Source organism: Emericellopsis atlantica, assembly GCF_019669845.1.
Source record: "Emericellopsis atlantica unplaced genomic scaffold F5Z01scaffold_4, whole genome shotgun sequence".
NCBI lineage: Eukaryota > Fungi > Ascomycota > Sordariomycetes > Hypocreales > Bionectriaceae > Emericellopsis > Emericellopsis atlantica.
In genome coordinates, this window is record NW_025764706.1 from 511,175 (window position 1) to 536,381 (window position 25,207).

Consider the following 25,207-nt stretch of genomic DNA (forward strand, 5'->3'; position numbering starts at 1 on the left):
TCGGACAACCCCCACGACGACGACGACGACGCGCACAATCATGTCCGTCACTCTCCACACCACCCACGGCGACATCAAGATCGAGGTGTTTTGCGAAAGCGTGCCCAAGACAGCAGAGGTAAAGCTCATAGCCAGCGTGCTCCTAAACCGTGTGCGTACTCACCGTCTCTGCAGAATTTCCTCGCGCTCTGTGCGTCGGGCTACTACGATGCCTCCCCCTTTCACCGCCTGATCCCCAAGTTCATGGCACAGACCGGCGCCCCCGCGACACCAACCCCCGAGAACCCCAAGGGCGGCCGGTCCATCTGGGGCGGCGCGTTCGAGGACGAGATCCGCCCAGCCCTGAAGCACGGCGGTCGTGGCGTCGTGTCCATGGCGAACAAGGGCCCGTCGACAAACGGCTCGCAGTTCTTCATCCTCTTCGACAAGGCGCCCCATCTGGATGGCCTCAATACCGTCTTTGGCAAGGTGATTGGGGACGAGGGGCTGGCGACACTCGCCAAGATGGAGGCTGTAGAGGTCGACAAGAAGAATCGACCCAAGGAGACGGTCCGTATTGACTCAGTCACGATCCATGCCAATCCGCTGGCTGGCTGAGCACTTCAAAGCGACACAATGACACGGCATGAGAAACGATTGAACAAGGGGCAGGCTGTTTTCATCGAGGAGCGAACGAGGTCCAGCCTCGACATCAACACGGACACAACGTCAAGAAGCAGAAACTCACCATCAATTATCTCGACGTACCTGTTCAAGAACCCTCAAAACATGTCAGATCCCCACTCGACTTCCAGCGCCGATCCCAAACGAAGAGAGCGCGGCAGCGACCCGTCGCCGTCATACCCTATCCACAGCAACGTCCTCTCCTCGTCTCGCACCGACCAGTCCATGAACATGGCCTGCACCTCGACGACCGTCCGCATCTCCATCGGGTACTTGTGGGTGATCCTCCTCGCCCCCGTCTCGTCCGCCCGACCCAGCGACAGCAGCATGGGCTTCATGCCGGGGTCGTAGTCCGGGAACTCCATGGCCTCGCGGAAGGGCAGCCGCGACACGATCACGTCAAACAGGTGCCGCAGCTCAAAGCTGCGCTCGCACTGGCCCTTTTTCCTGGGCATGTCGGGAAAGTGCCGCGCGGGCTGCATCCCGAGCTCGTCGCAGACGTCTTCCGTGTAGTAGTCTCTCTGCATCAGATACAGGAAGCCGGGGACATACATGTCGAGCAGATTGCCGAATTCGAAATCCCGCTCCGCGATGCGCAACCCTTCCAGGATCTCCAGCGTCTCCTGTCTGTTCCGACCGACGTGCTGCGCCTCTGTTTCCCCATTTCGCTTCCGCTCAATGGTCATCGTTTTGGTGGGCTTCTTTGGTGCTTCGTAAAAGGCCTGTTCGGTCCTTGCCGCGACGGCGGCCATGAGCTGGTCGACCATCCCCCGCTCGCGGAAGGCGAGTGCGATCTCTGTGCGCTCGTAAGCATATCCACGGACAACCGGGAAACTGATGCGGAGACGGACGGGAAAGTCAGACATCTGGGACGAGAAGACGATGGTTAGCCGAGACGATGGGGTACAGATACTCACTGGTTAGGCAGCTCCGAAACCGACTTCCAGAGTCAGTAGTCAAGCTGTGAATGCTGTAGATTAGGAGCCCAAACATGAACATCAATGTGCCAACATGCCCTCTTTATCGTCTTCACCATGTCAAGGTCGCTGTTCTTGTCGCGAAGACTTGGAGACTGTTCGCGTCTCCCGACCAGTGGCACTGCCGTGAACAACCTGACCCTTCCCACATGTGCACAAGAACATTGTACAACATGCAAAATACAATGGAGAACAGTCAAGAATAATGTGCATGCACCTGTGAAAAAACCGACATGTGTGCGGCCGTCCATCTACAAACATCTCTTTGACGCGCAGCAATGACGTGCGCGCGATCGGCCCTGTAGCGGTCTAAGCTCTCTCTACCCATGAAATAACAACCTATTTCAAACCGCCACACAACCATATGCTAACTACAAGTCCCAAAAATTATCGGCCCGTTGCCGCCTTGCCCCTGAACGCCTCGGGCGCCCCCCCATGCATGCCCATCGCGCCGTGACGACCTCAAGAAAGCCGGCTGCTCTACGCCACGCGCTGCCTCTTTGTCCTGTCCCCCGCGTGAAAGTCTTCCCTTTGTATTTCCTCCGTGCCTGTATCGCTTGGCGTCTGATGATTGACAGGTGTCGGTGCCGCGCTCAAATTGCCGGGGTTGTATCTCTGTTGCTGGGGCTGCTGGTTGAGATTTTGTGCGCTAAAGGGGTCATCTGTGCCGTCGAAATTGAGATTCAGCCCCTCGTCGCCTGTACCAAAGGGCTCCTCGGTGAAGGCCTCGCTGTTCAGGTACTGGTCAATGTCCAGACTGTTCGGATCAAAGTACGCTCCGTTGGCACTCTCGTCGAGCTCCGGGATGCGACCTGAGGGGCTCAGCGGACCAAGAAGATCAGTGATGTTGTTCAGCGTCGCTTCTTGTTGTGCATTGAGGTGCTGGAGCTGCTCCAGTTCCGACTGGTTTGATGAGATCTGGTTGATGGACAGAGGAGGCATGGCCGGAGAGCGCATTATAGGGGACAGCGATGGGGCGCCGTTCGAATTGGTGCCAGCATTAGCCTGTTGAGGCGGCGGGGGCGCGGAGGTGTCTGACGGCGTCGGTGCTGCTGTTCGCCTGCTCGGTTGTTGTGGTTGTCGTTGTTGAGGCGGCGCTTGTGTGTTCATGTTGACCGGCGGCGTGGCAGAGCTCCGTCCTGTTCCCGTTGGCGATTGCCTGCTCATAAAGTTGGCCAGTTGGCTGCGCTGGTCATTGTTCATGGAATTGGAGGCATTGGCCACAAAGTCAGCGGCCTCCGGAAGGTCCATACCCGATGAGTTGGTGGCGTTGTGATCGTTGATGATGCGCATCATCTGCTCCTGGGGGTTGTTCTCAAGTTCCTGTCGCAGGCTGGGCGGCGTTTCTGATGCACCGTCCATGAGCTCGGTCACCTGTCCCACCTCGCCACTATGTCGATAGTTGCCACGCGCAGAGCTTGGGGACCTGCTCGAGCGCGCGCTGTCGTTCGCATCAGGAATCGGCGGCAGCAGCCCACGCGCTCTTCTATGAGGCGTGCCGCTGAAGCCAGGCGAGTTGGTGTTGTTGTTCTGAAACATTTCTTGCAAGTCTCCCAGTTCCACCACGTTTCCGCCGTGGGATTGTTGTTGGCCTTGGTTGGCGAGCATGCTAGAGATGATGTCGCCCACGTTCGGCGCACTGCCTTGCTCCTCCAGACTCTTGCGGAAGAGATTCGCCAGGAAATGCAAAATAGCATTGATAGAGTTTTGGTGACGATCATGTTGATTCTGGAACAGTAGCGCCTGGTTGTACAGATCCCGGTTATTCTGTTGGAGGTGCTGAAGGGTCTGCTGAATGAGCGACTGCTGTTCTCTCACTTTCCGGAGCTCATCTCGAACCAGAGACAACTCCTTTGACTTGGCAGGCGGAGGTTGGTCGCCAGGAGCCGCGGGCAGTGGTTTCGGAGCGTGAGCGGACGACAGTCCAGCCACTTGACCGTGAAGCTCATCATGTCCAATCTCCTCCTCGCTATCTGGCTCCTCGCTCTTGACGGCAGTCTTGTTCTTGCCTTTGCCGGGCTTGGGCTTGTTGATCAGCCAGAGCAGGTTGGGATGGCCGCGCCGAAAATACGGATTCGCATACTCGCTTGGGCTCTTGTTCTTCCGCTCGCTGGCCCGCATGGAGTTGTCCGACAGGCCCACGAGCTTGTGGAACCCATACATGTTGAGTTGCCGCACAAAGGAGGCATAGTTGCGGTGCTTGAACAGCTCCGGTATCAGCGTGTTGGCGAACTCGTCCTCGTCCAGGACGATGAATGAGTCCCCCTTGGAGGACCAGCGAATGAGGTCATCGTTCTTCCCTTCTTCCAAAAAGCTACAGAGTGGTCAGTTCTGGTTGCTTGCATAGATCGAAAGCGACGTTACCTGCTAAGTTTCTGAACAAAGGGGGGAATTTGTTTCCTTTTCGCCTGTGCTTCGCGCTTGGCCTGTTGAGCCTTCTCCTCCAACACCTCGATGCTATCTTCGTTGCCCTGATCGTCGTGCTGCTGCTGAGTCAAAGCGCCGCTGTCCATGGGCAGGCTGCCCCAGGCCTGAGATGGATCGTAACCTCCTGGATTTGTTTGGACCAGCGCTCTGCTGTTCATCGGTCTTCGCGCAAGGGAATTGCTCGGTGCCGGCTGGAGAGAGTCGGTGTACTGTGCCTGTCCATTCTGCACGAAGCCCATGCCATTCCCACTGTTCAGGTTTCCGGCACCAAAGTTCCCGCCATCATTTCCGCCATCCCATCGCACCATCTGGTCATTCGACATGTTCGTTTGGGGGAACGGCTGCGGGAACTGTTGCTGCGCTGGCACCATGGGGACCGCACCTGGCGCTGCACGCTTTCGCGGGTTGGACATGGCGATGGTATTCTTGCGTCTGGAGTTGGTACGTGTCGCGACTGGCGTGTCGGAGACGACAGTCGACTCGGATGAATGCGCAGTGGTGTATAGTGGCGGCGGAGGAGGTTTCCTACCAAAGTCCGCCGAATCGCAACTCTACCGTCGAGGCCGGGTTGTCCGCCGCGGAGGCGCGCTGTTGCGATCGCGTCGAAAGGTGTCCGTCGCGCCGGCTACGTGGCGCCTGTGAGTCGTAGATGGTTGTCGCAGAGTCGAGGTGGCGCAGAATAAAATGCAGCTGAAGCCCTTTGCGCCACTGAGCCACGCCGCTATAGCAGCAACCCAGTCGGGTACGCAACCTGCCTTACCTCACCGTAAGGTATGGTTCTGCTTGCTCTCCAACAATGCCCGTGTAGGAACAATAATCAGAGCAATCCTCCGGGATATGCACCAGGTCCTTGTCACAGCTTGGAAATCGCTGCTTGTTGTGTGAATGTATAGTTGTAGTGACCGTCGTTGCCTGTAGGCAGGTAGCTTTTTTTCGAAGTGGGATCGAGAGACGCTGATGACACCGCTGGTCTGGTCTGGTTTGGGTTGGTGGTGGATAGCACTGGGCTGGAGCGAGTAGCAGCGTGCCTCCAGTCAATCAATCGTGTGCTTGGGACACTGGAGGTGTAAACGGTGATTCAATTGCAGCTCACTAGTACGGGCAGAAGAGAGGAAGAATTACTACGTATCTAGGAGCATCGCGATGACATGGCCGGCCAGGTGGAGTTTGAGTTTGAGCCGTTCAATTGAATGACAGACGCCAAACTGACGACACGCACTGACGACACTGACAGCGACTGACAGCCGCCCGCGACCCGCCCTGAAAATTGCGATAAGACCCGGTACCACGTGATGATAGATGGTTTATGTGTCTCTCCTCCACCACGCTCTTTACTGCATTGCCTCACAAAGACTTTCGCAATCCTCGCAGATGCTAACAAAACGTGCAAGCGTCCTTGTACATAAGGCTGCCAACGACATATTCAATCGCAACCGTGGCCCAATGGATTGACTTCTCTAAATGTGTATCCCTGTCTACCACCGACAGCAAAAACATCCCTACCCGTTGTATCTATCCAACATAACGCCTGTTCCATTCCCATTTATTAATTAAACCACGAGTCCTTCGTCAGAAGCCTCGTCGCGTTCTAGTCGCTCCAGTCCAGATCCGACGGCGCCATACACGCGCAGCGGTACCAGCACATCGAAGCTCTCGCATGTCAGGTTCTCCGCCGCCGCGAGAACAAGTCCTCCGCGCTCGTCTTGCGATATCTGCTCCAGCAGCGGATGGGGCGTGGCTGGACCGTCCTCGGTTCCTGTGGATTCCCCGTGAGATGGGACGACGAACTCGACGCGGATCTTCCACTCCAAGCTGACGCCACTCGTGATGAATTCGGGCGTCGCGGTGATCGGAATTGTAGGCGTGAAGACGACGCGCCTCGAATAAAGCGTTGTATCCGACGCTGTGACATAGACTTTCCTCGTCACTCGCTGTATACTGGACTCTGAGCGGACAGCCAGTGAGGGATCCACCTTTTCACATGTCTCTAGTGTAGTGTGGACGGCATAGCATGGGATATCCGCGTCGCTCAGATCGATGGCCAGGGTGATCGTTTCGCCCAGCCGATACGAAGGCCGTGTCAGCATAACGACGCCCACGCGCAGACCGTTGCGGGCAATCTCAAAGCGGTTTGGGCTCTGCTGCCCCTCGCCAGCCATGTTGCTGCGCATAATCGCAAAGTGAATGGCGTCTCTGACCGACGCCGTTCGCTCTTCCACGGCGGATGGTCGCCTAGACCCACCAACCGCAGATGGTGACAATAGACCTCCGTCCCCTTCGTACCGTGGTCGGTGGACGAGCTCGTCCACATAATTCAAAAACTCGTTCACCGTGGCAGGCGCTCTCGAAGCTTTGGGCTTGTGAAACCTCCCTGATTGTGCACCACCTCTCACTTGAGCTTCGTCCCGGAGCAGAATGTACGGGTTGAAGAGATCGTGGCCCAAGATCTCACCAATGCTGTTGACGCCTCCCAAAACTCGGAATGAGGCCTCCACCGAACGGACTTGCTGCTCCTTCACACCGCCCGCTCTCTGTGTGCCAATCACGAGACTGTACGAGATCTTGACTGCCTTGCCCTTGTGTGTGGGCGGTAGCCCCTTGGGGAGCCTGAATGTGTATTCAAACACTTGACTTTGCCCCGGCGCAAGCTGGAGGTCAACAAACAGGATCGACTGGGGTGTTGTCAACAATGGCACAGACTTGGAGGCTGCTACCCCTCGCATCTCCTTGATCGTGCTGAGCTCACTGCCGCCCCACAGGTCGCCTATAGATGTGCTCAGATTTCCCCAGCCGAAACTTTTGAGAAGCCCGCTTTCCCGCTGCTTGGTTGGCTCAAGGCCTATGACGCCGCCGCCTCGACCGCCCACAACAGCCTTCTTCTTGACTTGCTCGAAAGGGCTGAGGCTGACCAAGGAGCCGTCCAGAGTGAATGACCCTTGAATCTGTGCGTACCCCATAATCAGGGATTCTGGCTGCCGCGATGGCTGTTGGCCGCTCATACTGGAGTTCCGCCTCAAGTGCGAAGGCCGAGCGACCCCTCGATTGGGTTGGATTGGGTAGTCTGATGCCAGGGTCTCCGTCGACTGGTTGCTCATAGCGTAGAACTCGCCGCTACTCCGCGGTGTACCACCACCGGCCATGCTCGTGCTGGATAGTATACGTGCCGCGGGCAAAGGGCGCTCGGTAGTTGGGAAGGCTCGTTCTTTGCCAGGTGCGGGTGCGCTTTTGCTGTCTGCTGCTGTGACTTTCGGGCTCAGGTATCCCTCGTCCTGAACTTTGTTGACTTTGTTCGTATTCTCATCGGATGGCGGTGGTGGCGCCGCAGGGAATCTGAACTCGGGCATGGGATTTGGCGAGGATAGAGGCGAACGTCGTGGCCCACCCGCACTTGCCGGCGCGCTGGGACGGTTGTAGCCATTTCGCATGCGGCCAAATCGATCGGGGGGGTACGAGGCCGTCGTGAGGGGGGAGCTAGACTGTCTTTGAAGCGTTGCTACGACACGCGTTAGGATGCGGGCGGAAGTCATAGAAGAGGCACACACCTGACTGGGGGCTGGAGGGCGCAGGTTGCCCGCGCGGGAGGATCTGCAAGCTCGAAGCCCTGCCATGGCCATAACCACGCATTGGGCGTGGTGGTTGTGAAGGCACTGGGGGCGCTTCCTGACGCGATGGCGTGTGATCATCGACCGTGCTCGCGGATCCTATCGAAACGATGGAGACGGAGCGTTTGTGAGCCTGGCCAGTCCTGGCCTCGGAGCTATTGCCGTTCGAAGGCCATTGTAGAGACCCTTGTCTTTTGTGCGAGCTCGACGACGGAACGCTGAGGGAGAGGGCTGACCTCTTGTGGCCTCGCCCTGTGGAAGACAGTGGTGGTGTGCTGCTCGAGGCCGCTTTGGCGCGCGAATGTAGCGACGAGGCTTTGCGCGTGCGATCCGACGGGACGGAGGGTTGTGATTTATTGTTGTCGGCACCAGTCGCAACATTCTTAAAGGTGATCTTGCATTTGACCTCCTCGCCGGCGAAGACGGTTTGTTCATGCCAGTGGACGAATACACGGATGTTGCTGGGTTCCTCGAGCGGCGCCATATCGGACCACGAGGGCGCCCACGGCGCAGAGCGTCAATGTCAAGGGCGTCGAAGCAGCAGAGTGATGCTGCATCGCCCGGGCGTGGCTTTCGCGTCGAGAATGGTCGGGTTAAGGATGAAGTTGATGGACAAGGAGCTCCCCGGGCAACGTCATGAGCCTACAGTAGGTACGGAGTACCTAGCCTGGGTGCCAATCTAAAAGGGGGACGGCGCACGCTTGTTGGATGCTGATGTGCTTGGCGAGGCTCCGCCCGGAACAGGCAGTACCTGCCTGCAGGTACAGCCGCACGCTGCGAGTCTCGCCCGAGGTTCCAGTCAGTTTCTTTATTCCCATGTCCTCTTCTCCTATGACCTTGCACTCTGTCGCGTTCTGTATCACATTGTCTCTTGTACTGCCGCGTGAGGCCTATTGCAGAGCACGTGTTTCGCTTTACCGTGACATTGGAGGCCAGCTGCTCCGTACAACCCAGGGTATCCTCATGTGTGATTTGTTGCCAGTTTCATAAAGAAAGCATTGTTCATTAACTTCTACTTTGCTATTTTTTCTAAATAAATCCTAGAGCTTTCTTAGGGCTTTGCGTATGTAGATCAACCCAGCAGACTATCGAGCGATCAAGACATCTTGTTCTGACCGTAGTTGTTGCGGGTTGCAATTGAACGTAGGGTAGCCTAATCACCTCTACCTTGTTGCGCGGACATCGGAACGGAAGCGTGTACGTAAGTAAGCGGCCATACGATACCACAGATATCATCATCCTGAATAGATGGATAGCAGCTGTGAATATCACATCCAAAGGAACAGAGGCCCACGGTACAAGTCGCGCGAGGAGTTCACAGTTGCTAGGGCTTTTGGCATCAGGTCTCGGAGTAAATAGATGGCCGCCACCGGCTCCCTCTTGTGTTCAGGTTGACTGTGATTCTGTCGACGACCTTGTATGTGCGCACCTTGCCTGTATGTCAGTGCAAGCAATTGATTTCCAAGCTGGATAGCAGTCGTCGATTCAACAGCGTCGTATCCCATGACCCGGTCACTTCCGATGATTGGCAAGTATGGACAGGCGGAAGCGTGCTGGCGACGAGCTAGGACAACCGGACTGTGAGGCTTCAGCAGATCCCCAGACCCGAACCGCTTCTCCCAGACGTGGCGCGCTGAGGAAAGTGCGGGGTGTGAGCTGCCAGTGCTGGACTTGTTGGAGGCTAACTTTTATTAGGCGGATGCGCCCCACCAGACAGAAGACTCGCACTCGCACTCCTCGACCTCATCAGCACATGTTGCGGAGGATCGGCTCCTCGGGATATAAGACCTCAGAACGAAGCTTGGAAGAATGAGAGGGGTTATTCTATTTTTTTCATGGTTGTGAAACCATCCACTATACCGACGTGTCTAGTCTCGCGACCCGGGGCAGCTCAGGACGAGACCCTGTCAAACCCACCAGGTCGCAGCTCGCTGTGCTTTGGGCCGAGGAGGGGTTGTCACGCCTGGCGTCTGGCATTTGTTACGATCAGATCTGGCGCTATTGTATCATCCGAGAAGATGCTGATGTAGAGGTGTAAAGAGGGTTGTTCCATTTTCGCCACGGACGCCGCTGCATCGAGAGTAATTCCAAACACTACATCCTGGGGTTTAGGCCTTGGGGGCTTGTGATCCCTTGATTCTGAACGTCATTCTAGTCCCCTTTTGGTGGGGTGTTTACGAAAGAATGCAGCCAACTTTGAACATGGTGGGGTTGTGCGCTAGCACGCCAGGACACGGTGAAAGGCAATTGCATGATACCTTACTATTGCGGTACTAGCTGCTGGCAGTGGGTGTGTCCAAGTTGCTACATCGTCAAAATGAAACATCTTTCAAGCTGCTTAAGATCACAAGCCTCGGCCATCACAAGGTTCGCCTAGAGTCGGGAGACTTGTTCCAAAGGGACATACAGGACGCCTCACACTCGCTGCACCACTGCATCGAGGCGCGTGGAGCCGTGGACCACAACCCCCCGACGCGGCACGCTTCATTGGCCCTGTGGGTTGCGGGGAAGCTCCAAACCAACATGCACGGTACGCAGCACGTCGCGCAGGTCCAGGAGCAACTCCAACAATCCCCTCCGCGACTCCGTCAGCCCGGGGGTCCTCTATGCCGAGACGGCTTGCTTTCAAGACAGACACCCACACGGAGGCGTCATGTTGGTGTCGCAGCCGGTGCGGGCGAGCGAGCACTCACTGGCAAGCAGGCAAGCAAGCGGGGGTTGGCGATGGAGTCGGCACCGACGGTCCACTATTGTGGCATCGACTACTGCAGTCCGTTGTGTTGTGCTAAGTAAGAGCTAAGTAATGAGTAGGTAAGGACATGTACGGTGGTGGTCTGCTTCTTCCCTCCAGTTGCTGGTTTAAAAGCTTCCTCCCTCCCCCCTCCCACAGCTAGTCGCCTCTCCTCTCCCACATACTCTCCTTCTCATCTTTCGAATTCTCCTGTTCCCGTGTTCCAAGATACCCTACAAATCGACATTATGAGCTTGACCGTCGATCTCAAGACCCCGGCCTCGGGCGCCTACAAGCAGCCCATTGGTCTGTAAGTTGCCCTCGCGCGCGCGCAGCCTTGTGCTTCGTCAAGCCGTCGAGACCAACTGCTGACAAGCCCCCCCGCAGCTTCATCAACAACGAATGGGTCGAGGGTGTCGATAAGAAGAAGTTCGAGACCATCAACCCCGCCACCGAGGAGGTCATCACCTCTGTCTGCGAGGCCACCGAGAAGGATGTCGACCTGGCCGTCAAGGCTGCCCGTGCGGCGTTCGAGGGCGAGTGGCGCCAGACCACCCCTGCTGTCCGCGGGCAGCTCCTCAACAAGCTCGCCGACCTGACCGAGAAGAACATTGAGCTCCTCGCCGCCGTCGAGGCGCTCGACAACGGAAAGTCGTTTGCCATGGCCCAGGGTGATGTTGGTGCCGTCATCCAGACCCTGCGCTACTATGCCGGCTGGGCCGACAAGATCACCGGCCAGACCATGGACATCAACCCCGATACGTTCCACTACAGCCGTCACGAGCCGGTACGTTTTGCTTTTGGCCTTGAGAGGAAGCATCATATGCTAACAGTTGCTGCAGATTGGTGTTTGCGGACAGTGCGTACCCTAGTCAAGTTACGATTGTGTTTGTCCTCGTGCTAACTCGCATAGGATCATCCCCTGGAACTTCCCCCTGCTGATGCTGTCGTGGAAGATTGGCCCTGCCCTGGCCACCGGTAACACTGTTGTCATGAAGACCGCTGAGCAGACGCCCCTGTCTGCTCTGGTCTTCACGCAGTTCATCAAGGAGGCTGGCTTCCCCGCCGGTGTCTTCAACCTGCTCAACGGCTTCGGCAAGGTCGCCGGTGCCGCCATCTCCTCGCACATGGACATTGACAAGGTGGCCTTTACCGGATCCACCGTCGTTGGCCGCACCATCATGAAGGCGGCGGCCGACTCCAACCTGAAGAAGGTCACCCTCGAGCTCGGCGGCAAGTCCCCCAACATTGTCTTCAACGACGCCGACATTGAGCAGGCCATCTCCTGGGTCAACTTTGGCATCTACTTCAACCACGGCCAGTGCTGCTGCGCTGGTACCCGCATCTTTGTTCAGGAGGGCATCTACGACAAGTTCCTCGAGGCCTTCAAGAAGCGCTCCCTCCAGAACAAGGTCGGCGACCCATTTGAGTCGGACACATTCCAGGGCCCCCAGGTCTCGCAGCTGCAGTACGACCGCATCATGGGCTACATTGAGACCGGCAAGAAGGAGGGTGCCACCGTCGAGACCGGTGGTGAGCGCCACGGCGACAAGGGCTATTTCATCAAGCCTACCATCTTCAGCAATGTCACCCCCGACATGAAGATTATGCAAGAGGAGATCTTTGGCCCCGTCTGCGCCATTGCCAAGTTCAAGGACGAGGCCGAGGCCATCAAGCTCGGCAACGCCACCTCGTACGGTCTCGCGGCCGGCATCCACACCAAGGACTTGAACACCTCCATCCGCGTGGCCAACGCGCTCAAGGCCGGTACCGTCTGGGTCAACTCCTGTAGGTTTTCGTGCTGTGCTGCCGGTGATCTGTGTACTGACTATCGCAATAGACAACTTGTTGACGCCCCAGGCTTCGTTCGGTGGCTACAAGTCCTCCGGCATCGGGCGAGAGCTCGGCGAGGCGGCGCTCGCCAACTACACAGAGCTCAAGACCGTCCACATGCGGTTGGGCGGCCACATGTTCTAAGGGGTTGGGATGTACCACGCGGCAAGAAACGCGACATGACTTTATGTAGTAAATATGAAGCCTCTCTTTTGTTGATACCCAAAACATTGTCTAGAGTGTACGTGGGAAGAAGGTAAACAGGAAAGTGATCCCCCTTCCAAGGGGATGCTTGTAATTCCTCGTGGCCACCACCCAAGCCTATATATACGACCAGTCACACCGTGTAAGAAAACGTCCACATCACGATATTAAATGCCCACACCGTGTCTACTGAATTTGTTTGGATTTGCTCACCTCTACAAGAATCGACACAAAAAAGACAAAAAAAAACCAAAACATGGGAGCTGCAGGGATCGAACCTGCGCGTGCGATGCACATTGCGGATGACTATTGTAGGGTAGCCTAAACACAACGCCTTAACCACTCGGCCAAACTCCCTAGTAAGGGTACGATAAATCGGCTGAAATTGAGTCGTATAGACCCTGACGTCTTTCTATCGCGCTAGCGTGTACCACATGCTCGAAAAAGTTACGAGGCTGCCAGCCTCGTGGGGTTCTCCCAAGCCAACACACCACACACCTCACTTTCACCTACACCGAGAGCGATCGCGCCAATTGAGCAGCCATGGCGTTCGACGACGACGACAGCCCGTTCAGCACGCGGCCCGACGCCCAGCCTGCAACGGCCGAAGAAGCTCTCGAAGACGAAGATGTACCCGACTTCAAGCACTTTGCTGCCATGTTTGCGAGCAAAAAGGGCGTCTCGAGCAAGGCGATTCGCAAGGGCGAGAAGGATTTTGAGTCACACGGCACACGGGCGCAGGACTCGGCGCTTGAGGCCAGCCGCTCAGCCATGGAGGAGGTGCTCAGCTACGCGCGTGTGCATCGCCGCGACACCTGGGTACGTGGCTGGTTTTTCCCCGAACGGCTGGCAGGCAGCGTCGAGGAGCAACGGGTCGTCGCGGTCGAGCATGAGAAGGGCAGTTGGGTGCGGGACATTGGCAAGGTGCACAAGGACGCCGGCGACTTTGCGCGGCTGTGGCTGCTGCCCGAGGAGGCGCTGTACCTGGTGGAGCGCGGGACGCTTGACCTCTGGTGGCCGGACCAGCCGTTTGAGGAGATTATGACCAAGACGATTGAAAAGGCGGAAGGCTACGGACCGGATGACTACGACGTCGGCTTGCCCTTGAGCCTCGAGGCAGCGTACGCCATGCTCCTCGGCGAGGAAGGGGACCGGGGCAAGGTGTCCATGGCCAAGTTCCAGGTCTACAGTCACTTGAAGCGAGGCGGCTTCCACATCCTCCGGGCGCCCACCGACCTGTCCCCGCCGGAGCCGCTGCGCACGCCAGCCGCTCCCACACTTTGGCAGTGGCTCGTCTCTTTGCTGCCGACTAGAACGCCCGAACCCGCAGGCTGGGGACCTCTCGTCCGGCCGGGACTGTATCGCGCCTACAAACCAATCTACCAGCAGCTCAACATCATCCCTCGACACAAACCTGTCGTAAGACCTACTTCGCCCCCGGAACCCCACGATCCTTTCAAGGTATTCTTCCACGTGTGGAAGTCAGGCGGCGCTCCCTTCTCCAAGAAGACGCCCCCATTGCCGGACTTTAGGATCGCCGTGTCCGATACTTCATCCTCCTTTGTGCCTACGCTTGAGGAGCTCGATGCGCTCTGGCTGTCGTCGGCGCCCTACGACCCGAGTACGCTCGAGGGGCCGGGGCGGATGTACCAGCGTCTGCGACAGGGCCACAGGAACATTCTCGTGGCGGTTGTGGACAGAGGCCTGGTCAACTTTATCCGGTTTGGCGAGGGTGCCTTTGGTGAGGAGCCGCTGGTCACGCGATTCGATGCGCCGATGAGGGGTGGCAGGAAAGGAGGCGGCGGCGGACGAGGTGGTCGCGGTGGTCGTGGCCGAGGCCGAGGCCGAGGACGCAGGTGAAGTTGAGTGTTGACTGAGGCTGAAGATTTCGCCACGGATGCGCAATCACCACCTATGTGCTCCCAAGATTACCGTATCAAGCGACACACGGGCCGACTGACTTGGCTGTGGACAGAGTAGCATGTCATGGCTATAACATGATGTTTGACTACGACCGATTAGTGGCGGGGCGCCAGCGTTCCATTGGGTGTGACGGCCAGGTGCAGATGATTGGAGGCATGCCGACGGATTCAGGGTCTTCAGCTGGCGTGGCTGCACTCGAATCCAGGGAAGACCAAGTGTCCGAATAGACGTGCTTCGTCACCTGGCCCTGCTCGCATACGACGACAAGTTTGTCTTCACGTGGGTGCCACCAGCTGGGCTAGCCTGCTTGCTTTTGGGAGATGGGTGCACAGGCGTCGGACAAGGTGGATGCGGGTTTGTCGCACCTGGTCCATGTCCTCGTGACGGACCACAGGGTATTGGCGTAACCATGCAGCTGGCCAGATCGAGAGGCTTAGGTCGGAGGCTTTTACGTGCAGCCTCTGCGCAGGCACATGCTTCTGCCAGGGACGATGTCGGCCCAAGGATGATTTTGGTCGACGGCAACAGAGGGCGACCCAAAGAGCGACTCCTATAGTGTCTGTGGTCATGACTGGCTTCCAAGGTGACGACCAACTGCCTGAGCCAGACATGTGAAACTGCCAATGGGAGACCTATGATGAGTAGCGAGCAATCATCAACAAATAGATTCGAGACATTCACAGCTATGAGTACGTCCTGCGAATGTCGTGATGTTGGTGATCATGGGTAGGAGTGCAATTCAGTCTTGGCATCGAGTCCTCATGAATTCCAAGTTGCAGTAGGCTCATGGAGAATGTTGGTCAGCCTGAAGACTTTGCAAACCGTATATGTACCATCATGTCCACGGAAATGCCAACGAAATCGCAACCTGATGAGCATGCATTGGTGGAGAAGCAAGGGTCATGTCTCTCCAGCTGCACCGCTCGTCTGTTATCTCTGCGTTTCTTTCCCTGTACTATGGAATCAATTGGAGTATGGTTCACTACAAGCGCGGCCGCCTGGTTTCTGAATAGAACAAGCAAGACACAGAGGAGCCGAGACAGGGGTGCACGGGAGAATTGCACGAGGTGGTACATACTCAAGTTGATCGATAGTGAGTTGGCTCGGTGGCTTCCACAGATTAGGTGGTCGGCTGGTCCAGACCACTAGCCAAGGTAGACTACCAGGTAGGTTAGTAGTTGGATAGAACAGCCTTTGCTATCCACAAGCCTTGATCATGGCCTGCGCGAGTCGTGGTCGCTATCAGTATCGAGAGAGTTGCGGAAGCCCACCTGGGATGGAACTTGAAGCCAATAGGGCAACCCCAGCGAGCGAGCGAGTGTTTGATGGGCTGCTGCACAGTCAATCAGAGACCCAGATTAGAGCCAGCGTTGCAATTGACGAGATATAATAATAACAATCCCCAAGCGCGCCGCCATCGCCCCTCTATCTTCGCCTTTCAAATCACATTCTCTTCCGAACCTTCCTGACCGCCCCCTCCCTCTTCGTCGCCAGTCTTACGCGCGCACATAGGCAAGGTACGCACGCACACGGACACACCACACATACAGCACTCTTCGAGTCATCTGCCGCAACGTGTTTATTCAATCCTTGACTGTCCCAAGGTAGACCCCATGGTTACTTGCCACCACAAGTCTCTTCATCAACCCAGCATTTCCTAGTCGCCACTTTTCATCTACCGTCCCTTGCTCTCACTGCATCGAGGGACCAATGCGAACTTGGTCCATTTTTTTCCTGATTGACTTGACTTTGCACAACCTTTACCTGGACAACTTGAGACCGCGTCCCACTCTCTCTTCATCTCATCAATAAATCCTCCCCCCCTGCGACACTTTTCAAAGTCGCCAAACCAACAACGCAATCGCGCGACCGCCGCATGTTTGTTCACAGAATAGAGTGAACACTGTAACACCGTTCCAGCTCCTGTACGCGCAATCCTGTCCTTTTCTCCACCACAAACACCCGCACCATGCCTCACAGCACCCAACTGTCTGAACGCCCCAACGCGCACGACGCGTCGAATGTTGAGGGATCAGTCGTGCAGGCAAACCGCATCCATCATGCTCGACCCACATCATCATCATCATCATCATCATCATCATCATCATCATCATCAAAAGATCTTTCAACTAATCTCATCGACTCTTGTAGACTTGACCAAGACGCACAGAAGGAGAATCGCCCAATGTCGTCCAGCGTGCATGAGGATGTCGGCGATGAGAGCGAGCTCAGCGAGCCAGGCAGTATTGAGAACTCGCCGCCCTTGAATCTGGCCAGGCACAACAGGAGACGAAACGCTCACAGCTCCTACATTCTCAAGGATGACATGGATGAGGACGAGGATGAGGAGGCGTCCGTTGTCAAGAGCCCCAGCAGGGTCGCCAAACGCAAGCGCGCTTCGACTAATGGCGAGGCGACGCTGAAAGCATCGGACGACACTGCGCAGACCCTGACGCCTACCAGGATGACCACCAGGCCCAAGTCCCGGACCGGCAGACCATCACTGGGAAAGTCGTACCGCGCCCACTCTAACAGCAACAAGGGTGTCGTGCTTGGGCATTGGAGAGACTCTGGAGTACCCGACGAAGATCGGAAGCATGCGGTTATTGGCTTCATCGACGTGAGAGACAGACTGCGGACCAGGATCCAGTCGTACAACTTGAAAGGCGAGGCTGTAGCTAACATCTGGCCGCTCCCTCACAAGACAGGAGGCAGCTGGGTGATCTTTGAGGGCATCTGGTTCTTGCCGCATCTGGTCGGCATGGATCAACTGCAGGTCAAGGAGTATGTTCGCCTACGCATAGACGCCCACGAGGACACTGAGGAGGAAAGGAAGGCGGCTGAGCTGGCTGCCAAGAAGGAGGCGATTCAGGTTGTGAAGATGAAGGAGGCGTCGAGCACAGAGCCTCCCACGTATCCATACCCGCCGCCACTCATTGCGTACGGGGCCAACCCCCCCGACACAAAACGCCGAAGGACAAACACGGACCTCAATCCTACAACGAGTGCCCCCGAGCCTCCTGCACACACGCGCGCAGGTCTCGACCCCCTCGAGGGCACGCGTCCGACCCGCATCTTCCTGGGCTGCTGGTCAAAGTCCGACGCGGAGAGGCCAGAGGATCGGCATGCCGTCTACGGCATCCTGGGCGGCAACGACATGTTCCGGGTCAAGCTAGTACGAGAGACGCGCACGGGCGAGTACAGGAACGGCAACTTCCCCCAGGGCGCGGGCGCTTTGTGGATTCCGTACGAGGAGGTGGATTTTGAACCGCATCTCAAGAGCCTCACGCGCAACGAGGTCAAGGAGTACGTCCGCATCCGCCAGTATCAGATTGACCATGGCGAGACGGAGGAGGAGCGCATCGACCATGAGACGCAGGCGGTGTATAGAGCACAGGCGCGCGTCATGGCGCTCCGCTCCGTGCAGAACCATCCCGTGGAGGATGTCGGCCAGACAACGGCCGCAGACGCCACCGCGGGCACGGGGACCCCAACCAACGGGGCTACGTCCTCCACCGAAGTCCACTCGGGCGCTGAAGGGGTACGCACCTCCCGTAGAGTGGAAGCTCGACACCAGCAGCAACAGGAGCAGGAGCAGCAGCGCAAGGTCTTGGAGCAGCAACAGTCGGAGGCCCTGGAGCAGCAACAGTCGGAGCAGCAGCAGGCTTTCGGTCAGCAACGCGCGTCCGAGCACATGGCGCGGCAAGCTCTGGCGGTAGCGCAGCAGCACCAGCCACAGCGCAGGGAGACGGTGAGCGCGCGTCAAAGTCTCCCCGCTGGTCACGGGCGTCAAAGTCTCCCCTCTGGTCTCGCGCTGCCCCCCAGCGGCCACTTTGGTCCCCTCCAGAGAGCCACCACCCTCGCGCAGCGTGAGGTCGCGCGTGCCGAGGCCACGCAGGGTCGGGCAGATGCCCAGGTGACGCACCGCCAACGCGCACAGGTGGCCGCCGACGAGGCCGCATCGGCTGCTGCTGCTGCCGCCGCCGCCGCCGCCGCCTCCTCGAGTCCTGGGAGCCGAGCTAGCAGCACCTTTCAGCAGAACAGCGAGGTCCAGCGCCTTAACAGCGTCTGGGCCCGTCAGGAATCGATGCGTGCCCGCGCGGGGGCCGAGGACGTCAAGGTGTACGACAATATCAAGTATGAGCGCAAGCACCACGGGCCCTTCTTTGGGAAGCTCGTGTCCCCTGGCAATTTGATCAACATTGACGGGGAAGACTACGTGGAGTACCGGGTCTTGACCAAGCCCTCATTCTACTAGTAGTGCGCGCCGTACGTGGAGATATGTATCATCGTTCATGTGTCCTTTCTTGGATTAAGAGCTTTGGGTGCTCGGTTCATTTGTTGGTTTAGTTCACTTGTGTCTGGAACGTTGCATTACTCGCCATCACATTGCAAGCGGGCCATTGTAGCCGTAAATGTTCATCTTTTTCTTCTTTCCTTTGCTCACCCTCAAGTGACCGACTGCTATGATTCCTGCGCCTTGGCGTCGTTCTCGTAGCCCTCTAGCTTCATGTCCTTGAGACCTAGCTCTTCTTCCTCTTCCTCTGTCCTCGAGTACTTCTCCTTGGTCATCTTGGGATCCGGCGCGGGCGGGTCCACGAGCGGCTGCACGAAGCTGCTCGCCAAGGGGTCTGTCAAGATCACGGTAAACGGCTTGTCGCCCTTGATGGCTGAATCTAGCCCCTCAAAGAACGAATCCCACTGCGTCTTCTGTTCCGGCGCCAGCGAGTCGCCGCCCTGGCCCGTCTCGAAGATCTGCGAGTGCAGGTCGTTCCGGACCTGGGTGAGCAGACCCTCGACCGTGGTGAAGCGCCCGCCCAGCGTGCCGGGGTTCACCTCGAGGTGGAGCTCCGGGCACGCTAGGGCGCACGTCTCGCTCTTGAGGATGTCTCGCGCTAGATCCGTGTCGCCGTCCACGCGTAGCGTGATCTTCTCGCCCTGCTCGGGGATCTCGCCGCCGGTCTTGACGTCGTTGGAGCGGTACCCGCAGTCATGGCAGACGGTGGACATGATGACCACCTGCTTGAAGTGCGGAATGTCCACCATCTTCATGTGCGTCGTGCAGGGGTGCATGCAGCCCGGGCAGGACGCGGGGAAGCTGTACACCTCGTCTGGGTTGACGTCGCCCTCGGCAGCCGCGTTCATGGCGGCGGCGGCGGCCGAGTCGTTCCCAGACGAGTCGCCGATGCCGAGCTCGGCGTTCTGCTCTGATGTGCGGATGTACTCCCTCTTTTCCCACTTGCCAACGCCATCTTTCAGGTCAGGCGCAATAAAAGAGTTACCCGCCGGATCGTCGACGTAGAGCCGGAAGGGGAATGCGTCACCAAGGAGCATCTGACGGCCCTTGACGATGATCTGCGCGACCTTGGGATAGATCTCTGGCATCTGCTCCTTGCGCGCCTCCTGCCCCATCTCTAGGTCGTCCACGACCGACGACAAGAGACCCTCCACATTTGTGAGCTGGCCACGCCCGGCGGGGATCTCAAGATCGAGCTCAATGAACTTGACGGTGGCTGTGTCGGACTTGACCACCTGGCGCTGCATGTCGTCGATCGAGGTCGGTCGGAGCTCGTAGTGGGTGCCCTTGGGCTGGATGGTGCCGGCCGCTTGGATCTCGTTGTTCTGGGTGTTGCAGTGCTCGCAGTGGAAAGACATGATGACTACCTCGCGGAAGTAGGGGATCATTGTGAGGAGCAGGCGCGTTGTGCCCTAGAGACAGAGCATGAGTATTCGTGCATTTCGCCCCGTTTTCTTGACAGACTCACATTCTTGCCGCAGTTCATGCACAGCGACTCGATCTCTTCCACTGGAGGCCGCTCATCGTCGTCGTCGTTGCGGTCTTGTGTCTCTGTCGCAGTCGCATCTTTGGTTTCGGAGAAGTTCTTGACCTTGTCGCCGATGGCCTGGAAAAACTCCTGGGGCTGTTCGGTCTTTGTGACCTGCGCGGGGATATCCTCGGACGACATGGTAATCTGATATGACAGCGATTTGGCTTGTGTTGCAATATTGTCAGCCGTCGCAGAGATCGGAGGGGTGGGATGTTGATGATGATGGAGGGGTCCCCTATGAATGACTGCGTCTCGAAAATTTTGGAGGGGCAGCCGCCGAGTGACGTTGTGTGGGTCCCTGTTCGATGCACATTACCTGAGCAATGCTTCTCGATTGTTCGAGGCTCATGTCACCTCAGGTTTGGCGGAAGCTCGCGAGACTCAGTGGGCTTGCACCCTTGTTTTGCTGCCCAGCAAGAAGCGCCTGGAGCCCTGCCTTGCGGCTCTTGGCTCGCTTTTTGCTGGTCGCATTGGAGGTTTTGGCTGTGTCTGGTGTGCCCACGGTGCTGGATGCGGGCGTCGGTTTTGTTTTGCCTGTCGCAGACTTGGCTCTGATAGCCTTGGGCGGTGTCGGTAACGGAACTCTGGTATTCCTGGAGCATAGTTCGCAAGTGATGACTTTGGCCGTGTCTTTGGGCGTCGACTGCTTTGTTCGCGGTGTCTTGGTTGGGTTGCGTTGGCGTTTAGAAACGCCCCTCGCGTTTATCAGACTGATATTATGAGCCGACAGCATGATGTTGCCGCATGCGTTGCAGACGTGTTGCCGCTGAACCTCTGAAGGAGCTAGATCGTGTTGACCCATGAGCTGACCGCGATGGCTCATGAGGTGTGCTGAGGTCTCGGGTGCAGCTGTTCTCAGAAGATGTGCCGCATCTGTTAGGAAATCCAGTGTGGGCTTGAATTCCGTCGCCATGGCGTGTGCACTGCGACAACAGCTCGTGCGAATCGTGGAGGTTGAAGTGTGAATGAAGGCAAGGCTTCGATGCCATGAGATAAATTTGAGTGGGTCCGCGCCTTGCACAGACACGATCAACAAGGTTCGCAGCATGCTACCCTGTAATTAAAGTACAAGCATCACGGTCGTCTCTCTGGCTCAATCTCTCTCTTCCATTGCCTTCATCGTTAAGAAAATTATGAACTTCTCAAGAACGCTTGATCTCCCAGGTAAGCTCCTTGATGCTGACCTCTTCACCAGCCTTCTCGTCATAGTCGAACCACTCTCCCTCAGTCAAGTCGATCCCGGTGAACTTGGTCGACGAGTCGATGCCCTCGGCGAGCCAGTCGCCCTATGATCATTAATATCAGAGAATGACACGCCAGATCCTTGCTCACCTCTGGCTTGAATTCGACGAATTCGAGACCCCGACAGTCAAATTCAATGATCTTCTGGGCCTTGGGGGGCTCACTCTGCTCATACGCTTTGGGTGCCTCCTTGATCGATGCGGTCGACTCGCGCTTCTTAATGTCAGCATTCGACCAAGCATGCATGTATAGAAGCATAATGCTTACCTTGCAGTTCTTGCATCGCCAGACAAAGTTGGCCTCGCCACGGCTTCCGCTCATCTCATTCATTTCCTACATGTACAATGTCAGCGCGAGACTTGGAGGCACCGCCCACGTTGGACGTACGAAGCGGTTGACACCAATGTAGTTGTTGTGCGTCTCTCTACAGGAGGTACACTGGACCTTGAACATGTACCAAAAAGGGTTGTCTTCGGAGTCATCGGGGCGTAGGTTGGTGACGCTGAGACGATGTTAGCTCAGGGTCAACGTCTGAAAGGCGATACTAACCCCTCGAGCTCGGCCTTGAGTGTGAGAGTGAACATTCTGACAAGATTCTTTACCACACTTCACAATAGCTATGCTGTTGTCGGCTTGTTTGTGTTAGTCGAAAGCGTCGAGTGAAAGCTTCAAGTGAGAGGGGGACGGGGAACCACGTGACCTGAAAACCAACCCATCCACTCCCGAATCCCAATTCCGCGAGGTCCATCAGACCACTACAATACAACTTTCGACGCAGTCCAATTGATTCCCCACGACGGCGGCGAACCTCAATATCATGAGTGGCGCATCCGTCATTCAATTTTTCTCATGAAAACCCTTTGGCAAAGGGCCAAGCAGGCCCACAGCTGCGGCTGTCGGGCGTGCAGCACCGTCGCCCGGGGCGCCAGCAAACGAGTCACGACACCCCGTCGAAAAGCAACATTTGTCGAGATCTTCACCGCCGCCTATAGCTCGGTCTTTGCCTCGGCTGCCATTGTCGACTCGATTCGGAAGGATGAGCGCCGGAGAGACCTCGATCGCCAGCTCGAGGAAGCGCGGCGCGACTTAGCAGCCTTGAGGGAGCAGGGTAGCGGCAGAGGAGCAGAGGACGCGGACAATATGAGCGCCCAGTCGAGCATCTCGCTGTTGACGGACGAGCAGATGCATGCCATTTGGCAGGCTATGAAGGGTATCTGGAAGACTGGAGCGTCCGCTAGCCACTTGCAGCCGGCTGAGGCACAGCGGCACCGGCATTTGGTGCATGTGTACCTCAACGGACGGGGGCTTCCCATCGCTTCAAGGAGCGCAAATACGTCGGAGCGACTCGAGCTAGCACTGCTCGCGGAGGAATCGGAGCACGCCTCGTCAGCGAGAGACCCGGAAGAGCCTGTACACATGCAAAAGTTCGGCGAGTCCATTGGTTTTCTGGTCGAGCGGCTTCTGCGCCAGGTGGAATCTGAGGACGCTCCTAGTCCATCTTTCGACGAGGCGACGAGCGTGCTTCGGACGAGCCATCATCGATATGGCTATCGCAGCTCCAACCCGGCGGCGGCCGCTGCCAACCTGAAGGCATTGAACAAGGCCAACCAAACGGCAATCAATGATAGCAATGCTGGCATCAAAGAGAAGGTCGGCAGGGTGTGCTACAACTTGCTCGTGTCGGTCTTTCCTCCCGACATGAACATCTTCAACACGCTGATTGCGGGCTTTGACAAGCACCCCGCGACACGAAAGCTGTCCGGACAGATGGTGGACTTTTTCTTCACCAAATCACTCCTCAAACCGACGCCTTGCACATTCGCGGCTATTCTGCACCACTACAGTGTTACGGGACAGCATGAACAGTTCTTCCGCACCATGGCTTGTATCTGCGGATCTGACGCTACCACGGGCGCCAAATTGATGCGGCGCAAGGTCAAGGATCTCAGGAAGAGTCGTGAGCTCCAAGCATGGGCGGCGGATGAACAGAAACGCTCCATGCACAGCGGCTACGTGTGGCAGCACGCATCCTTGAACATGATTGTCATTGAAGAGATGCTCAGCGGGCTACTACGACTGGGGTCATTTGACAAGGCGATGGAAATCCTGACTGTTGCTCTGCAAGCCGGCGTACGGATCGCGTCGAGGATCGTCAAGCAGACTCTCGATGAGTGCCTTGAAGCGTTGGATTGGCGGGCCGGCTGGGAGCTCACGCACCAGCTAGCCAGACATGAGAGGATGTGGCCCTTTCTTATGACTGATCGGGACCAGGAGACGGCGGCCTACATCATCGACCGCGTGGTTTCTCTCATGGCTGTGGTGGGCGCAGGCACGCGCGGAGTCACACTGGCCGATTCGGAACTGGGGCAGATTGGGCTCAGCCGATCGCAACTTGCCAGGCTATGGAGGCAACTGTCGAAGACTAATGCAAGTCTGCCGAACCCTGCACAACTGCCCCGTCTTGGGACTGCCAATGGGAAAACACGCGTTGCAAGACGCACACGTCGCCTGCAGTTCCTCAGCGCGGACGCAGAGGTCACACGCATCAACAATGCGCTGATTGGCAGGCGATCCAAGAATACGCAAATGTCCAAGATATCCGTGTCGTATCGCAGGAGACTCGTTCTACATCGCGGCGAAGATTTGATGCGTGAGGCACAATTCTGGCAAAAGCAGGTCGAGGAGGCGCTCGAGCAGTTTGGTTCGTTACGTCTCGGAACGGTGGCCGATGTCGAGGCGGACAAGCCCCTGAGCGTGGTTCACAAGGTCAAGACACCCCCGGTGGATGGACGCGCGCTCGGTGAGGGCTACCGGGGGCTTCCACGGAAAGGAGTAGCAGCGGCACATTACGAGGATAGCTTTCCTTGGGCATTGATTGCATCGAGACGAGGAGCAACAGGGGTGCAACAGAAGAGCACTACGTGGTAGATAGACGGACAGACCAACGTCCATATCTTGTATAACTCAGTAAGCGAAAAGCCGCTTTGTACGGAGTACACAGTGCAATACAGAGAGTTCAATTCATCATCAAACTCCAATCCCACGTGCAAATTGACTGGAGTGGTCAGCGGCATGTGAAGAAAAGAGCGGTGTTATGCTAGTTGCCCAGTCACTGTCGTCGAGGCTGGCACGGAGGTCAGGAGACGATATGTGGTTGGCTCAGCGGATAGGGAGTTGGTGTTGAGCCTCGCTTTGGGCGGGAGCGTGACGCAGGTGATAAATTAAGTGGGACAGAAGTACTTTTAATTCCGCGCAAATTTGCGTATAATTTGTGTACTCTTACCGCAATCTATCTGTCGTGCAACAGGCTGTGGACCCGACGCCCCACCACCATTCCGCCGTGACTGCCTCTGGTGTCACTGCTCTGCCGCTTTGTTCCCTTGATACGTGCTACTATCGTAGAATCAGAAACAGCCACCGGTCGAACTTGCCAGTTCATAAGCCGTCTTGCGTGCACACTTTCTGAGGACGAAGGGCTGGAGTCAGGGGTCTCGATCACACGCGAAAGTTTGACACCACTTAAGCTAATATGTCCTAAGTTCAGGCACTCTTAGTACGTGTTTTCAGCCAGAACGAAAGAAATGGGGCTTTGTTGCGATTCAGGTCCCTGAAGTTCTAAACCTCGAATTTCTCCGCCTCCACATCCCATTGCCCTGATTTCAAATACCTATCGTCGCAGTCTAATCTACTAGACATCACCTTCATTTTCTTGCACCCTGATATATTGCATTACTACTATAGCATCGCGTATCTGCGGCCCCTGCTGCGGCGCCCCTG

The 25,207-nt window shown here is 56.9% G+C and overlaps 11 protein-coding genes and 1 non-coding gene across 12 annotated transcripts; 5 read left to right on the top strand and 7 right to left on the bottom strand.

Moving 5' to 3' along the window:
• Positions 1-40: 40 nt before the first annotated feature.
• On the top strand, positions 41-597 carry F5Z01DRAFT_616442 (peptidyl-prolyl cis-trans isomerase-like 3; the record flags this gene model as incomplete). Its single annotated transcript, XM_046260917.1, has 2 exons — positions 41-118; positions 175-597. The coding sequence occupies 2 exons, from the start codon at positions 41-43 to the stop codon at positions 595-597; spliced, it is 501 nt and encodes a 166-aa protein (XP_046121447.1).
• A 164-nt stretch (positions 598-761) lies between these two features.
• Positions 762-1,529, bottom strand: F5Z01DRAFT_671120 (uncharacterized protein; the record flags this gene model as incomplete). Its single annotated transcript, XM_046264658.1, has 1 exon — positions 762-1,529. One exon carries the CDS (start codon positions 1,527-1,529, stop codon positions 762-764), a length of 768 nt encoding a protein of 255 aa, XP_046121448.1.
• Positions 1,530-2,120: 591 nt separating this feature from the next.
• F5Z01DRAFT_671121 (uncharacterized protein) lies at positions 2,121-4,480 on the bottom strand (the record flags this gene model as incomplete). Its single annotated transcript, XM_046264659.1, has 2 exons — positions 2,121-3,954; positions 4,005-4,480. The coding sequence occupies 2 exons, from the start codon at positions 4,478-4,480 to the stop codon at positions 2,121-2,123; spliced, it is 2,310 nt and encodes a 769-aa protein (XP_046121449.1).
• An 841-nt stretch (positions 4,481-5,321) lies between these two features.
• On the bottom strand, positions 5,322-8,394 carry F5Z01DRAFT_741535 (Rgp1-domain-containing protein). Its single transcript, XM_046266859.1, has 2 exons — positions 7,610-8,394; positions 5,322-7,560 (listed from the first exon to the last, which is right to left on the bottom strand). Exons 1-2 carry the CDS (start codon positions 8,151-8,153, stop codon positions 5,618-5,620), a joined length of 2,487 nt encoding a protein of 828 aa, XP_046121450.1. The 5' UTR covers positions 8,154-8,394; the 3' UTR covers positions 5,322-5,617.
• A 2,254-nt stretch (positions 8,395-10,648) lies between these two features.
• On the top strand, positions 10,649-12,377 carry F5Z01DRAFT_616657 (aldehyde dehydrogenase; the record flags this gene model as incomplete). The annotated part of the gene is made up of 5 exons (XM_046260926.1): positions 10,649-10,710; positions 10,788-11,187; positions 11,243-11,259; positions 11,314-12,188; positions 12,241-12,377. 5 exons carry the CDS (start codon positions 10,649-10,651, stop codon positions 12,375-12,377), a joined length of 1,491 nt encoding a protein of 496 aa, XP_046121451.1.
• Positions 12,378-12,694: 317 nt separating this feature from the next.
• Positions 12,695-12,794, bottom strand: F5Z01DRAFT_t27. The gene has a single exon. It is a non-coding gene; the product is annotated as a tRNA-Leu (tRNA).
• Positions 12,795-12,980: 186 nt separating this feature from the next.
• F5Z01DRAFT_633465 (tRNA-splicing endonuclease subunit sen54 N-term-domain-containing protein) lies at positions 12,981-14,297 on the top strand (the record flags this gene model as incomplete). The annotated part of the gene is made up of 1 exon (XM_046261957.1): positions 12,981-14,297. One exon carries the CDS (start codon positions 12,981-12,983, stop codon positions 14,295-14,297), a length of 1,317 nt encoding a protein of 438 aa, XP_046121452.1.
• Positions 14,298-16,545: 2,248 nt separating this feature from the next.
• F5Z01DRAFT_671125 (uncharacterized protein) lies at positions 16,546-18,618 on the top strand (the record flags this gene model as incomplete). Its single annotated transcript, XM_046264660.1, has 1 exon — positions 16,546-18,618. One exon carries the CDS (start codon positions 16,546-16,548, stop codon positions 18,616-18,618), a length of 2,073 nt encoding a protein of 690 aa, XP_046121453.1.
• A 144-nt stretch (positions 18,619-18,762) lies between these two features.
• F5Z01DRAFT_646191 (zinc finger protein zpr1) lies at positions 18,763-20,069 on the bottom strand. The gene has a single exon (XM_046262888.1). It carries the CDS (start codon positions 20,043-20,045, stop codon positions 18,825-18,827), a length of 1,221 nt encoding a protein of 406 aa, XP_046121454.1. The 5' UTR covers positions 20,046-20,069; the 3' UTR covers positions 18,763-18,824.
• A 474-nt stretch (positions 20,070-20,543) lies between these two features.
• F5Z01DRAFT_671127 (uncharacterized protein) lies at positions 20,544-21,101 on the bottom strand (the record flags this gene model as incomplete). Its single annotated transcript, XM_046264661.1, has 1 exon — positions 20,544-21,101. One exon carries the CDS (start codon positions 21,099-21,101, stop codon positions 20,544-20,546), a length of 558 nt encoding a protein of 185 aa, XP_046121455.1.
• On the bottom strand, positions 20,905-22,146 carry F5Z01DRAFT_394230 (uncharacterized protein). The gene is made up of 5 exons (XM_046259495.1): positions 21,980-22,146; positions 21,818-21,932; positions 21,698-21,763; positions 21,521-21,643; positions 20,905-21,474 (listed from the first exon to the last, which is right to left on the bottom strand). The coding sequence occupies exons 1-5, from the start codon at positions 22,012-22,014 to the stop codon at positions 21,331-21,333; spliced, it is 483 nt and encodes a 160-aa protein (XP_046121456.1). The 5' UTR covers positions 22,015-22,146; the 3' UTR covers positions 20,905-21,330.
• A 133-nt stretch (positions 22,147-22,279) lies between these two features.
• On the top strand, positions 22,280-24,358 carry F5Z01DRAFT_633469 (uncharacterized protein; the record flags this gene model as incomplete). The annotated part of the gene is made up of 1 exon (XM_046261958.1): positions 22,280-24,358. The coding sequence occupies one exon, from the start codon at positions 22,280-22,282 to the stop codon at positions 24,356-24,358; it is 2,079 nt and encodes a 692-aa protein (XP_046121457.1).
• Positions 24,359-25,207: the final 849 nt, after the last annotated feature.

What these genes read in the sequence shown, in the direction of transcription:
- F5Z01DRAFT_741535 (XM_046266859.1), bottom strand. Translation starts at nt 8,153, where the DNA reads ATGGCGCCGCTCGAGGAACCCAGCAACATCCGTGTATTCGTCCACTGG. An exon ending in GCCCTCCAGCCCCCAGTCAG is followed by an intron (nt 7,561 to 7,609) that starts GTGTGTGCCTCT and finishes CGCGTGTCGTAG; the next exon opens with CAACGCTTCAAAGACAGTCT.
- F5Z01DRAFT_646191 (XM_046262888.1), bottom strand. Translation starts at nt 20,045, where the DNA reads ATGATCCCCTACTTCCGCGAGGTAGTCATCATGTCTTTCCACTGCGAG.
- F5Z01DRAFT_394230 (XM_046259495.1), bottom strand. Translation starts at nt 22,014, where the DNA reads ATGTTCACTCTCACACTCAAGGCCGAGCTCGAGGG. An exon ending in CTCAAGGCCGAGCTCGAGGG is followed by an intron (nt 21,933 to 21,979) that starts GTTAGTATCGCC and finishes ACATCGTCTCAG; the next exon opens with CGTCACCAACCTACGCCCCG. An exon ending in GGCGATGCAAGAACTGCAAG is followed by an intron (nt 21,644 to 21,697) that starts GTAAGCATTATG and finishes GACATTAAGAAG; the next exon opens with CGCGAGTCGACCGCATCGAT.